Raw genomic sequence first — 14,894 nt, 5'->3', positions numbered from 1 at the left:
TCAGCTATCCCATTGAGGTTTGTGTAAGTACACTCTATGATGTTCACACAATGATGAAATCACCTAAGGGCACATTTCTCAGAGTATATCTCTATTGTTAAGCAATGCATGACTCTGTATTGAAAATGCAGGTCAATACCACTACTTAAGGTAGTAGGAAGAAGAGTTTCCTGCTGGCACATTTTGGGCAGCATTCTGAATTTCAGAAAAGAGTATGCCAATTGTGAAACCGTGAGGTATAGTGTATTTCAAAGTTTATTCACTGCTTTAGGCTTTGTGAGAAGTAATGGTACTACCGTTGTTGCTTTTCAGTTTCTGAAATCATTTTTACATTACCAAGTGCAGTGAGTGCATGTTATATTTGGCGCCGTCGAGTGGTTTAAAATCCATGAAAACGGTCATAAAAGCCTATCTGATAGAGTTTAGTCATAATACTTCTAGAGTGTGATTTTTTTTTTTTTTTGGTTTTTGTTTTTGAGACAGTGTCTCACTCTGTTGCTCAGGATGGAGTGCAGTGGTACGATCTCAGCTCACTGCAGCCTTCACCTCCTGAGTTCAAGTGACTCTCCTGCCTCTGCCTCCTGAGTAGCTGGGATTACAGGCATGTGCCACCATGCCCAGCTAATTTTTGTATTTTTAGTAGAGAAGGGGTTTCACTGTGTTGGCCAGGCTGGTCTCAAACTCCTGGCCTCAAGTGATTCACCTGCCTCAACCTCCCAAAGTGCTGGGATTACAAATGTGAGCCACCGCACCCGGCCAGAGTGTAATATTCTTAACCAAATAATTTTCACTGCAACAGAAAAATTTTAAATTAATTCATAATAATTGTACATATTGAGTACTTGTAGTGTTTTGCTAGGTGCATTCAATATGTAATGATCAAATGAGGGTATTTAAACATTTACCCAAACATTTACCATTTCTTTGTGGTGGGAACATTTTATATCTTCTCTTCTAGTTATTTTGAAATATGCAATAAATTGTTACTATATTTACCCTATTGTATTAAACACTAGAATTTATCCCGTATATGTAACTCCTTTTCTATCCCCATTAACCAAACTCTCTTCATCCCTGCCTCTCACCCTTCCCAGCCTCTGGTAACTATCATTCTACTTTCTACCTCCATAAGATCAACTTTTTTAACTCCCACATGTGAGTGAGATTATAGAGTATTTGTCTTTCTATGCTTGGCTTATTTCATTTAACATCATGACCTCCAGTTCCATCCATGTTGCTGCTAATGACAGGATTTCATTCTTTTTTATGGCTGAATAGTATTCCATTGTATATATTTATCACATTTTCTTTATCCATTCATCTTTGATGGATACTTAGACCGATTCCATATCTTGGCTATTGTGAGTAGCGTTGTAATAAACATGGAGATGTAAGTATCCGGTTGATATGCTGATTTTATTTCCTTTGCATAAATACCTAGTAGTGGGATTGCTGGATCATGTGATAGTTCTGTTTTTAGTTTTTTGAAAAGAAACCTTGATAATGTTTTTTATAATGGCTGTACTAATTTACATTCCCACCAACAGTGTATAATAGTTCTGTTCTCTCTACATCCTTGCCATCATTTGTTACTTTCTTTTTCATAATAGCCATTCTGGGCTAACTGGGGTAAGATGATATGTCACTGTGTTTTTGATTTGCACTTCCCTGATGATTAGTGATGTTGAACATTTTTTCATATACCTGTTTTCCATTTATATGACATCCGTTGAGAAATGTCTGTTCAGACCCTTTGCCCACTTTGCAGTGAGTTTTTTTTGTTGTTTCTTGTTTTTGCTGTTTCTTTACTTGAATTCCTTTATAATCTGAATATTAGTCCCTTGTCAGACAAATAGTTTGCAAATATTTTCTCCCATTCTACAGTTTGTCTCTTCACTGTGTTGATTGTTTCCTTCATTGTGCTACAACTTTTTCTTAATATAGTCCCATTTGTCTGTTTTTGTTCCTTTACTTGTGCTTTTGAAGTCTTAGCCATAACAGTTTTGCCTAGACCGATGTCCTAGAGGATTTCTCCTATGTTTTCCTCTAGTAGTTTCATAGTTGGGGACCTTAGATTTAAGTCTCTCTTTTGAGTTGATTTTTGTATATGATGAGAGGTAGGGGTCTATTTTCTTTCTTTCTTTCTTTCTTTCTTTCTTTCTTTCTTTCTTTCTTTCTTTCTTTCTTTCTTTCCTTCCTTCCTTCCTTCCTTCCTTCCTTCCTTCCTTCCTTCCTTCCTTTCTTCAANCTTCCTTCCTTCCTTCCTTCCTTCCTTCCTTCCTTCCTTCCTTCCTTTCTTCCTTCCTTTCTTCAATGCATGGAATTGCATTGAATCTTTATTTATTTATTTATTTGAGATGGAGTCTCGCTCTGTCGCCCAGGCTGGAATGCAGTGGCACAATCTCGGCTCACTGCAACCTCCGCCTCCCGAGTTCTAGTGATTCTTCTGCCTGAGCCTCCTGAGTAGCTGGGATTATAGGCATGTGCCACCACACCTGGTTAATTTTTATTTATTTATTTATTTATTTTTTTGAAATGGAGTCTCACTCTTGTTGCCCAGACTGGAGTGCAATGGCACAACCTAGGCTCACTGCAACCTCCACCCCTCGGGTTCAAGCGATTCTCCTGCCTCAGCTTCCCAAGTAGCTGGGACTACAGGCATGTGCCACCACGCCCGGCTTATTTTGTATTTTTAGTTGAGATGGGGTTTCTCCATGTTTGTCAGGCTGGAATCGAACTCCCCACCTCAGGTGATCCACCCGCCTCAGCCTCCCAAAGTGCTGGGATTACAGGCACGAGCCACTGTGCCCAGCAATTTTATATTTTTAATAGAGATGGGGTTTCACCATGTTGGCCAGGCTGGTCTCAAACTCCTGTCCTCAAATGATCAGTGCCCCTTGGCCTCCCAAAGTGCTGGAATTACAGGCATGAGCCACGATGCCTGGCCACGTTGAATTTTTTTTTTTTTTTTTTTTTGAGACAGAATCTTGCTCTGTCGCCCAGACTGGAGTGCAGTAACACGATCTCAGCTCACTGCGACCACTGCCTCCCAGGTTCAAGCAATTCTTCTGCCTCAGCCTCCCCAGTAGCTGGGACTACAGGCACCCACCACCACGCCTGGCTAATTTTTTGTATTTTTAGTAGCGATGGGTTTCACCATGTTAGCCAGGATGGTCTCGACCTCCTGACTTCATGATCCACCTGCCTCGGTCTCCCAAAGTGTTGGGATTACAGGTGTGAGTCACCGCACCCAACCTGTTGAGGATTTTTGTGTCTTTGTTCAACAGAGATATTGGCCTGTAGTTTTCTTTTTTGTTGTGTCTTTGCCTGGTTTTGGTATCAGGGTAATGCTGGCTTTGTACAGTGATTTAAGAAGAGTTTCCTCTTCTTGGATTCTTTGGAGTAGTTTGAGCAGAATTGCTGTTGTTCTTTATATATTTGGTAGAATTCAGCAGTAAAGCCATCTTGTCCTAGACTTTTCTTTGTTGGGAGACTTTGTGTTGCTTATTCAGTCCAGTTACTCCTTACTGTTCTGTTTCTTCCCGGTTTAATCTTGGTAGGTTGTATGTGTCCAGGGGTTTATCCATTTCCTCCAGGTTTTCCTATGCGTTAGTGTACATTTGTTTATAGTAGTCTCTGATGATCCTTTGTATTTCTCTGTTGTCTGTTATATGTCTCCTTTATCTTTTTTTTTTTCTTTTGGAGATGGAGTCTTGCTCTGTCGCCTAGACTGGAGTGCAGTGGCCTGATCTCGTCGCACTGCAAACTCCACCTCCTAGGTTCAAGCAATTCTCTGCCTCATTCCTCCCAAGTAACTGGGGTTACAGGTGCCTGTCACCATGCCTGGCTAATGTTTGCATTTTTAGTAGAGATGGGGGTTCACCATCTTGACCAGGCTGGTCTTGAACTCCTGACCTTGTGATCCACCCGCCTCTGCCTTCCAAAGTTCTGGGATTATAGGTGTGCACCACGGCGCCCGGCCCCATGTCTCCTTTTTCACTTCTGGTTTTGTTTATTTGGATCTTCTTTTCTATTTTCTCAGTCTAGCTAGAGATTTTTTTTCACTGCATATGCATTTACTTTCTTACATTATCTCAGACTTTCCTGGCTGCACAGACTAGGTTAAACCCTTTATTTTCTCCTTGGTAACACCCATCACAGTTATTTCTTTTGTTTTTTTTTTTTTTGAGACAGAGTCTCACTCTGTCGCCCAGGCTGGAGTTCAGTGGCACAATCTCTGCTCACTGCATCCTCTGCCTCCTGGGTTCAAGTGATTCTCCTGCCTCAGCCTCCCAAGTAGCTGGGATTACAGGCGCCCATCACCATGCCCAGGTAATTTTTGTATTTTTAGAGATGGGGTTTCGCCATGTTGGTCAAGCTGGTCTTGAACTCCTGACCTCAGGATTTGACAGCCTCCACCTCCCAAAGTACTGGGATTACAAGCGTGAGACACCACACCCGGCCCCATCACAGTTACTTCTTGTTTAACATAAAATCTACCCTACTAGATGTCAGCTCCAAGAAGCAGAGTCCAGATTTCCCCAGGATCTAACACAATGCCTGCTATGTAACAAGTGCTCAGTAATATTGGTGTAATTGAATTGGTTTGATTCAGTTATTTAAATTTTGTTTCCCCACCTCCACTCAGGTAATCTTTCTTACATAAAGTTTGCAACACTAAATCTTCAATCTTAGGATATAAGGACAAATCATAATTTTATAAATAAAAGGGATTATGGGGGCTTTGAGAGTTATGAGTTTAGATTTAAAATATGGATGTAATCTTCATCAAAGACCTCATGTTACTTTTTTTGAAAACCCTTTTATTTTGAAAAGTCATAAAGTATTATAAAGAATTACAGCATGCTCTTCTTCATCTAGATTTTCCAATGTTAACATTAACATTCTACTACATTTGCTTTATGTGTCCTCTCTATGTATGTATATGTAGAGGAAAAGATGCATCTTTTATCTCAATACTTTAATATATATTTCCCCAAAACACAGATGATCTCTTAACGTAACCAACACAGACATCAAAATTAGGGAATTAACATTGATTCCATACTGTTAACTGTCTGTAGAACTTATTAATTTTACCACACTCCTATGTGGAAAGAGGATAAAAAAAGGACCCAAGATCTAATCTGAGATCACATGTCACATTTGATTGTCATGTCTCTCTAGTTCTTGTTCTGTGTCTTTCATGACCTTGACATTCATGTAGTACAGGTTTATTTTGTAGATGGTCTCTCCGGGTTTGTGGGATGCATTGTCATGATTAGATTCACGTTATGCATTTTAGGTAGGAATATCGCAGAAAGGATACTGTGTTTATTTCTATACATCATTTCAGAAGTCACATGATATATCTCTGTCCTGTTATTACTGGTGATATGTAACTTTGGTCACTTTCTTGGTTAAGGTGGCGTCTACCAGTTTCCTCTATTGTAAAGTTGCTTCCCTTCCTCCCCACTAATTGTTATTAATTAATAAGTGTCTTCTTTTTCTATTTTAATTTACTTAAATTTCTGGGTGTCTTTTTCTTTCAATATTTAATTTTGAGGTCCTGACCAAAGAGCAGATTTGTACTTGGAAGGAAAAGACCAGCTCGGGGGTTGGTTTCAGTCATCCTTATTAACAAGTGTGGCCACAAGGAAGAAAGCACCTTATAAGTAAGTATTTATACCTGAGCCAACCTGCTGAGTACCTGCCAGTGTGTGAAGCACTATGCTGAGTACTATAGAGATGATAAGGCACCACCCTTGATTGCTTACAGTGTCCTGTAAGAATTTGAAGTAAAAAAAAGAGAAAGGACACAGGAGACAACACCAACGTGTCTTGTGAGTGTGATGCAGATCGTAACTCCTTGAAGAAAAAGTCAGCATTGACTGGAGTAGTTGGGGGAACTTATGTAGTTCTTTTTTTGTTTGTTTGTTTGTTTGTTTTTGAGAAAGGACCTCATTCAGTCACCCAGGCTGGAGTGCAATGGTGTGGTCAGAGCTTGCTGCAGCCTCCATCTCCTAGGCTCAAGCAATCCTCCTGCCTCAGCCTCCTGAGTAGCTGGGACTACAGACATGCACCACCACACCTGGCTAATTTGTAACTTTTTTTTTAGAGATGCATTCTCCTCCCATTGCCCATGCTGGTCCCAAACTCCTGGCCTGAAGCAGTCCTCCTGCCTTGGCCTCCCAAAGTGGTAGGATTATAGGCATGAGCCACCATGCCTGGCCTAGAACTAGATCTTGATCTATGGTAAAACTTGACCAGGAGAAATGTAGGGAAGGATATTCGAGGTTGAGAGAAGACAGCCTGAGTGCAGATGTCCTTTATATTTGTAATATCCACAGTGGCTAGTGAGCTGAAACATTGCTTTCGTGAATTTTATTAAATTAGGTATTCTCATTTAGTACACATAATTACTTTTTCAAACATGTGGGTGAAAATACTAATCAGAAAGATTCCTAAATAGCTTAGCTTAAGACTGTGGCTCTCTTAGGATAAAAATCCATCCCAGAACGTTTTGCATGTTGCTTTTTTTTTGAGACGCAGCCTTGCTCTGTCGCCTAGGCTGGAGTGCAGTGGCGCGATCTTGGCTCACTGCAACCTTTGCCTACCGGGTTCAAGCGATTCTCCTGCCTCAGCTTCTCGAGTAGCTGGAATTACAGGCACATGCCACCATGCCTGGCTAATTTTTGTATTTTTAGTAGAGACAGGGTTTCACCATGTTGGCCAGACTGGTCTCGAACTCCTGATCTCAAGTGATCCATGCTCCTGAGCCTCCCAAAGTGCTGAGATTACAGGTGTGAGCCACCATGCCTGGCCCTTTTACATGTTTTTGTTTCTTAACATGTGTTTTAAAGACCATTAGAAGGGCGGATCCTATTTTTTTCAAATTGTCTTTTGAAAATAATTTTGAGACGATAATCTGCTCTTTTAAGACATACTTTTTCCTGTTTTTTTTTTTTTTTGAGACCGAATCTCACTCTTTCGCCCAACCTGGAGTGCAGTGGCGCGATCTCAGCTCACTGCAACCTCTGCCTCCCGGATTCACGCCATTCTCCTGCCTCAGCCTCCTGAGTAGCTGGGACTACAGGCACCCAACACCGCACCTGGCTAATTGTTTTGTATTTTTAGTAGAGACGGGGTTTTATCATCTTAGTGAGGATGGTCTTGATCTCCTGACCTCATGATCCACCCGTCTCGGCTTCCCAAAGTGCTGGGATTACAGGCGTGAACCACTGCGACCAGCCCTTTTTCTTGGTTTTATTTTTTCATTAAATTTTTTTTTTTGATTTTTAGTGAATTATATAGTTTTTCCGCTATCACCACAAAAGGTTTTATAACATTTCCAACACACTAAAAAGTTTTCTCATGCCCATTTGTGGCTAATCTCCACTCCCACCCTAGGGCCCCTGGCAACCACTGATCTTGCTGTCTCTGTAGTTTGCTATTTCTAAACTGGTTAGCTTTAATGATAAAATCAGTACACAGCAGAAGCTCAGAAAATAATCTGTTTAGTGATGAAAATATCTAAAGTTTTCCTTTGTGTAAGTCGAGAGTTCACTAACCATTGTGATACATGAGCTAAGAATGATTTTTTTTTTTGAGATGGAGTCTTACTCTGTCTCCCAGTCTGGAGTGCAGTGGGACGATCTCAGCTCACTGCAGTCTCCGCCTCCTGGGTTCAAGTGATTCTCATGCCTCAGCCTCCCGAGTATCTGGGACTACAGGCACACGCCACCATACCCGGCTAATTTTTGTATTTGTAGTGGAGACGGGGTTTCACCATGTTGGCCAGGCTGGCCTCAAACTCCTGGCCTCAATTGATCTGCCTGCCTTGGCCTCCCAGAGTGTTGGGATTACAGGCGTGAGCCACTGCACCCAGCTGAATTTGACTTTTAAGGAAAGGTTTCGACCGGGCAGGGTGGCTCATACCTGTGATCCCAGCACTTTGGGAGGCCGAGTTAAGTGGATCCCCTGAGGTCAGGAGTAGGTAGGAGAATCTCTTGAACTTGGGAGGTGGAGGTTGCAGTGAGCTGAGATCAGGCCACTGTACTCCAGCCTGGGTGACAAGAGTGAGACTCCATCTCAAAAAAAAAAAAAAAAAGAAAAAGAAAAGTTTTCATTCATAATCAGTCAAGAAAAATCATATTTTTGTGTCAAACTTAGATACTCTTTTTAGCTATACGTAATCTTCAAAAAGATAATTATAATTGTGTTTATCATTAACATAGCTGGTTTGTCCCTTTAGGACAGTGATTGTTCATGGATTTACCCTTGGAGAAAAGGGAGAAAAGATGTCCAAGTCTCTTGGGAATGTCATTCATCCTGATGTTGTCGTTAATGGAGGACAAGTAGGTGATTCTCTAAAATGTATTTTATTTTCGTTTTAAGGATCTTAAATTGGCAGCCAAAGCCCTTAAGATAGTTACTTCAATATAAAAATAAAAACTATCTTTTATATTCTCAAATAACACATGATTTTAATGAAAAAGGCAGAGACTGGGATTGTGGTCCTTTTACCTCATTTCAGGCCTGACTCTCTAGTTAGGTCCCAAACCATGCTGTTCCTTCTTCTTCTTCTTTTTTTTCTTTGAGACAGAGTCTCGCTCTGTCGCCCAGGCTGGAGTGCAGTGGTGCGACTTCAGCTCACTGCAAGCTCTGCCTCCCGGGTGCACGCCATTCTCCTGCCTCAGTCTCCCGAATAGCTGGGACTGCAGGCTCCCGCCACCACGCCCGACTAATTTTTTGTATTTTTAGTAGAGACGGGGTTTCACCGTGTTAGCCAGGATGGTCTTGATCTCCTGACCTCGTGATCCGCCCGCCTCGGCCTCCCAAAGTGCTGGGATTACAGGTGTGAACCACTGCACCTGGCCTTTTTTAATTGTCTAAGAGCCTTTAAAATGTATAGATCCTTTTGTGATTCGTAAGTGTGATGATTGGGTTTTCACACTGTTGTGTGAGGTATGCCTCCCTCAAACCTTGTTACAGTGTTGGCACATTACTGTCTGAAGTGGAAAAAAAAATGTGCAAAGTGTAATTGTATAGTTAAATGGAAATGATAAAAGAAAAAATGAGATTACAACTTCTAAGTGCACATTTCATTATTATGTTGTTGAAAATTATACATTTTAAAGCAGGTCCTAAATGTACATCAAATCTGAGGTTGCTGATAATTTGGGGGGGGTTTTGGAGCTGCTTTTGTGAAATAAATCGTTTGTCTGTTTTTTAAATTTTTTATTTTTTAACTCCTGTGGCTTTTTACTGCCCTCCTAACATCCTGTAACCATTCATTGTTTTGTATACAGAGTTGCTAGGAAATAGTGAAAGGAAAAGCAGGCCTTCCTCTTCCCCTCCCTTATTGTAGAGACCTCCCTGGCATTGCTGTGTGTCTAACTGCCAGCTGTAATACATGGAAACAGATATGACCAGGGAAGAGATTAGGTATGAGCATCTGTGCGTTGAACAAAATTGCAGAGCACCCTCTTTCTTTTTCCAGTTTTTTTTTTTGTAGATACAGCCTAATTTGAGATTGTTAGCCTGCATTTCATTACAATGCTAATATAGTTTATATTTGTATTGTGCTCAAAAATTTCTGAATAGGAGCTTTACCTAAAACATCTGTTCAGCTAATTGGAATTGAAAGCCATTGTGTTTATATATTTTTTCTCAATGAAAAGGATCAGAGCAAAGAGCCTCCCTATGGCGCTGATGTCCTTCGCTGGTGGGTAGCTGATTCCAATGTCTTCACCGAAGTTGCAATCGGCCCATCCGTGCTCAATGCTGCCAGAGATGATATTAGCAAGGTTAGAACCATTATTCTTCCTATTTCTAAAGGACAGGTTTGCCAAATCTGTGTTTTAAAAAATGAGACACATTTTGTTTGGCCCTGAAAAAACTGAATGAAAATGAGTTCTCCATATATTATGAGCTTTTAAAAATCTCCTGTGTTGGCCGGGCATGGTGGCCCATGCCTGTAATCCCAGCACTTTGGGAGGCCGAGGTGGGTGGATCACGAGGTCAGGAGTTCGAGACCAGCCTGGCCAACATAGTGAAACCCCGCCTCTACTAAAAATAAAAAATTAACTGGGCGTGGTGGCGCATGCCTGTAGTCCCAGCTACTTGGGAGGCTGAGGCAGGAGAATCGCTTGAACCCAGGAGGTGGAGGTTGCAGTGACCTAAGATCCCACCACTGGACTCCAGCCTGGTGACAGCGTGAGACCTCGTCTCAAAAAAAAAAAAAAAAAAAAGTCTTGTGTTAATTTGTTTCAAAACATTGGTAGTAATACCAGTAACTTTATATAATTTGTATATAATATCCTTTATATTTTATTAATATAATATATAAAATGTAGTATAGCATAGTATAGATTATATTAATTTTATATATTTATGTACTCAACCTTTCACATTTTTCCATGTATCTTTATTTTCACCTGTGAAGCAAGTGAAATAACATTATTCTGACCCACACACATGAATAAACTGGGCTACTGAAAGGTGATTCGTCCTAACGTAATAAAGAAATGTAATGAAAATTCAGTCGTTAGGCATAAAAATCCTGTGGTTGTTTCTGTAACTGGGCTATTGGAATAAGAGTTTGTTGTGTACTTTTTGTCTTTTATTTTTTTACATTTGTAGTGTTATTTGGAATGATAGTAAAAATACCCCATTAAGAAAATGACAAGAGTTGGATGAATCCAACTTAATTACAGAGTAAAAGCATAACTTTTCAGTGAACATTGAAGGCATCATTAAATTTTTTTAACTGCATATATTTTCCTCCTATGAATAGCTTAGGAATACACTCCGCTTTCTTTTGGGAAATGTGGCTGATTTCAACCCAGAAGCAGATTCCATCCCTGTTAACGATATGTATGTCATAGACCAGTATATGCTACATTTACTGCAGGATTTGGCAAACAAGGTAAATGTAAATTAATAAACTTCTGTAAACTAGAAATATCAGCACTATTTTAGGTTAAAATTTTAGTTTTATCTCAGTGGAACAGACCTTGCTGGAAATAGTAACTATAGCACTCTTGAAAAGGTTATGCTTGCTAAATTCCACACATTCCCAGGTTGGCCTTAGGTATAAAGTGTTATCATATCTTTTGAGTTTCTTAAAAGATTAGAGAAATATGTCCAGACCAGATTTTTCTCTTACAATTAGCTCTATTTCTCCAACAAGAAGGAATAAAGTGGAGTTATACTTTATTTATCTGCAGATGTGCTTCTCGTAATAAAGTACAGAAATAACCAAAATGACTATTCCTATTTGTCTCATAAGATATTTGCTCATTTTTATATAGACTTAAGTAATTTGTGTTTTCTGGCTAGGCGCAGAAGCTTACACCTATAAATCCTACCACTTTGGGTGGCCAAGGTGGGAGGATTCCTTAAGGCCGGGAGTTCAAGACCAGCCTGGGCAACAGAGCGGGAACCCATCTCTACAAAAGTTTTAAAAATTAGCCAGGCGTGTTAGTGAGTGCATGTAGTCCCAGCTCCTTGGGAGGCTGAGGCAGGAGGATCGCTTGAGCTCAGGGTTTTGAGCTGCAGTGAGCTGTGATTGTGCCATTGCACTCCAGCCTGATTGACAGAGTGAGACCCTGTCTTTAAAAAAAAAAAAAACCAAAATGGTGTTTTCTCACAATTGGAAATGTATTTGCATTAGTGCACCCTTAAGTCAGAGTGTACATACCAGTTTTGCCCAATCAAAAATAAATGAGGCATCAGTGAAGGAACACTAATGAATTGTTGGTAACTTCCACTGTTTGCTGTTGTAAAACTGGTGTGATTTTATTATTTACAATCTCATTCTTTCCTTGATTAATGTTCTTTCGTAGTTCTCAGAGTAAAATAGTATTTTCTGAGTGTAGTCAAATGTGTTTTCCAGAAATGACATTTTGAAGATTCCCAGGAGTTCTTGCATATTGCCTGTTTTGTATTTGTCTCTTTGAAATATATTTTTGAAATGAGCATATTTTGCTTGTGATGACTTAACATTTTCATTTGCCTGTCTCAGCTTCCGAATTTATTTTGACTTTGTTCCCTAGATTACCGAATTATACAAACAATATGATTTTGGAAAAGTTGTTCGGCTGTTACGGACATTTTATACCAGAGAGCTCTCTCACTTTTATTTCAGTATAATCAAAGATAGGTATGTATGACTAAATATTAAAATGCTTAACAATGGCCAGGCGTGGTGACTCATGCCTGTAATCCCAGCACTTTGGGAGGCCGAGGCGGGTGGATCACATGAGGCCAGGAGTTCGAGACCAGCCTGGCAAACATGGCAAAACCTTGTGTCTACTAAAAATACAAAAAATAACTGGGCATGGTGGTACATGCCTGTAATCCAAGCTACTCAGGAGACCGAGGCACGGGAATCGCTTGAACTTGGGAGGCGGAGGTTGCAATGAGCGGAGATTGTGCCGCTGCACTCCAGCCTGGGCTACAGAGCAAGACGTCGTCTCAGAAAACAACAACAACAAAACCTCGGCAACTATTTTTTGAGTGTCTACTTGTGTTTGGCAACCGTCGGGGATTCAGTGATGAGCACGACGGGCAGTGTTGTGCAGTTATTAAGACTGGGTTCCGGAGTCAAGCCTGAGTATAAAGGTTTGCCCTCCCGCTTACTAGCTTTCTGATTTGGGGCAACTTATTCTGTAATCTGTTTCTTCATCTGTAAAATGAGTATAATAATACTTACCTCGTGATCGAGAAGGAAAAGCAATAAGGTGCTTAACGCTGTGCTTGATAAAGTGTTCAAAAAATCATCACTGCTAGTATCAGATGATGAACATAATACTTGTTCTCAGGCGTTCTCAGATCCTGAGGGGAAGAGAGAGATATGTATGTGCAATTATATGGTAACAGTATATAATATTAGCAGTATCCTTGTAGAAGAGGGCTGGATGCCAAGTCTTCATCTGTTGCTCCAGTGGGCAGGTGATGGTCCTATCTTTATGATAATGAGTCCAGTCTGAGGTGTTAGCCTCAGCCTGTCAGCACCCCAAGGACCTTGCACATAGGGATTCTAACTCCTACTCCTTCCCTTAAAACACTAATAGCATTGTAGTGGGTAGGAGCCACATGTGAAATACTGTCAACTAACTTATTCATAGTCCTTTAATATGGTAGTCTAGACTCTGCTTGTCATCCACCTGAGAGACAGAATGAGATAGCTAGCCATGAGTGCTTTCGAGGGGGTGGGTACACCTGGACGGAGTGAAATTGTAGGAGAGTGTATCGTATTCTTTAAGTAGAAGATGATTAGAACCATAAGATTAGCCACTAGGAATAAACTCAACCTGAGGCAGGTCCTATTTTGGTGACCATCATGTGTAAAGTATTGTCAACTGCTGAGTAAGTTGTTCTTGTTCAGGCTCTATTGTGAAAAGGAAAATGACCCCAGACGACGCTCTTGTCAGACTGCATTAGTTGAAATTTTGGATGTAATAGTTCGTTCTTTTGCTCCCATTCTTCCTCACCTGGCTGAAGAGGTGTTCCAGCACATACCTTATATTAAAGGTAAGGACCACTTTGTTTATTCTCTTAATGAGAAAGAGCCCTGATAAAGGTGCACCTTCTAATTTTATCTGCTTCATAAAAGGGGCACTTATCCATTTACAGTGACTGCTCTGTGACAGTATATCTTGGTCATGTATTTGTTTCTGCACTATTTGTAGAGGAGTAGGGTAAATTTCAGAATTCTGTGTTTTCTGAAATGTATTAGCAGCTTGACTGTGTTGAGAAATCACTTTTTTCCTTAAATACCTTTATAAATGTTCTGAAATGGCCAGGTGTGGTGGCTGACGCCTGTAATCCCCGCACTTTTGGAGGCTGAGGTGGGTGGATCGCTTGAGGTCAGGAGTTCAAAACTAGCCAGGCCAACATGGCGAAACCCCATCTCTACTGAAATGAGCCGGGCATGGTGGTGGCGGGCGCCTATAGTCCCAGCTACTTGGGAGGCTGAGGTAGGAGAATTGCTTGAACTCAGGAGATGGAAATTGCTGTGAGCCAAGATCATGCCACTGTACTTCAGCCTTGGTGACAGCGCAAGACTCCTGAAAAAAAAAAAGAAAGTTCTGAAATATATTTTAGGTTATATTAAAACAAAATATAGTGCTTTTAGTGAGTATTATGTGATAGTTGTAGAAAGAGGGGGAAGTCACTTATAATCTTACTACTGATAGCTGTTAATATTGGGATATTTCTATATTATTTTTTTCTAAGCATCCTTTTTTTTCTTTGAGCTCTTATTATATATTTTCTCTTTTGTTTAAAGGTAGCAAATATTTTCCAGTGCTGATAGAAATGTTTTGTAAATAATTAGGATGGCTCCATAATATTTCATCACTTGATTACCGTAAATAACAATTCTTATTTCCCATTAATGGTAAATATTTAATGGTTAGAGCTTCATATACAGCTTAGGATGTTTGTAAAGCAGTTTACTGTTTTTGTTCTTCTGAAGAGCCCAAGAGTGTTTTCCGTACTGGGTGGATTAGTACTAGTTCTATCTGGAAGAAGCCCGGGTTGGAAGAAGCTGTGGAGAGTGCGTGTGCAATGCGAGATTCATTTCTCGGAAGCATCCCTGGCAAAAATGCAGCTGAGTACAAGGTTATCATAGTGATAGAACCTGGACTGCTTTTCGAGATAATAGAGGTATGCAGCAATATGTCCCTTTTGAAATGGTGTTAGTATCATAGAGCTTTGCCTGAAATTTGCTTTTAAAATGTGTCTACATTAAAAAAAAATTAATTTAGAAATTAGGGTTTGTCTTCTGATCCTGATATTATCACTGATTCTTTGTTTCCTACTTCACCATGTTCTTTTCCATGTCTTGTAAAACATGTTCTATGCATGTAACACGTATATGTTAC

At 40.3% G+C, this 14,894-nt stretch overlaps 1 protein-coding gene and 1 non-coding gene across 2 annotated transcripts in view; both read left to right on the top strand.

Annotated features, from left to right (window-relative positions):
• IARS2 (isoleucyl-tRNA synthetase 2, mitochondrial) overlaps nt 1–14,894 on the top strand; it is a 71,532-nt gene that overhangs the window by 52,103 nt on the left and 4,535 nt on the right. The window contains exons 15-21 of the mRNA XM_025376865.1: nt 5,567–5,675; nt 8,255–8,357; nt 9,684–9,809; nt 10,799–10,930; nt 12,060–12,166; nt 13,394–13,539; nt 14,486–14,676. Coding sequence (XP_025232650.1) covers nt 5,567–5,675; nt 8,255–8,357; nt 9,684–9,809; nt 10,799–10,930; nt 12,060–12,166; nt 13,394–13,539; nt 14,486–14,676 — 914 coding nt within the window. The remainder of the gene's footprint in view (nt 1–5,566; nt 5,676–8,254; nt 8,358–9,683; nt 9,810–10,798; nt 10,931–12,059; nt 12,167–13,393; nt 13,540–14,485; nt 14,677–14,894) is intronic.
• LOC112616432 lies at nt 8,915–9,017 on the top strand. Its single transcript, XR_003117635.1, has one exon. It is a non-coding gene; the product is annotated as a small nucleolar RNA U13 (small nucleolar RNA).

Source organism: Theropithecus gelada, chromosome 1 (genome assembly GCF_003255815.1).
Source record: "Theropithecus gelada isolate Dixy chromosome 1, Tgel_1.0, whole genome shotgun sequence".
NCBI lineage: Eukaryota > Metazoa > Chordata > Mammalia > Primates > Cercopithecidae > Theropithecus > Theropithecus gelada.
This window is presented reverse-complemented; position numbering and strand designations above follow the sequence as displayed.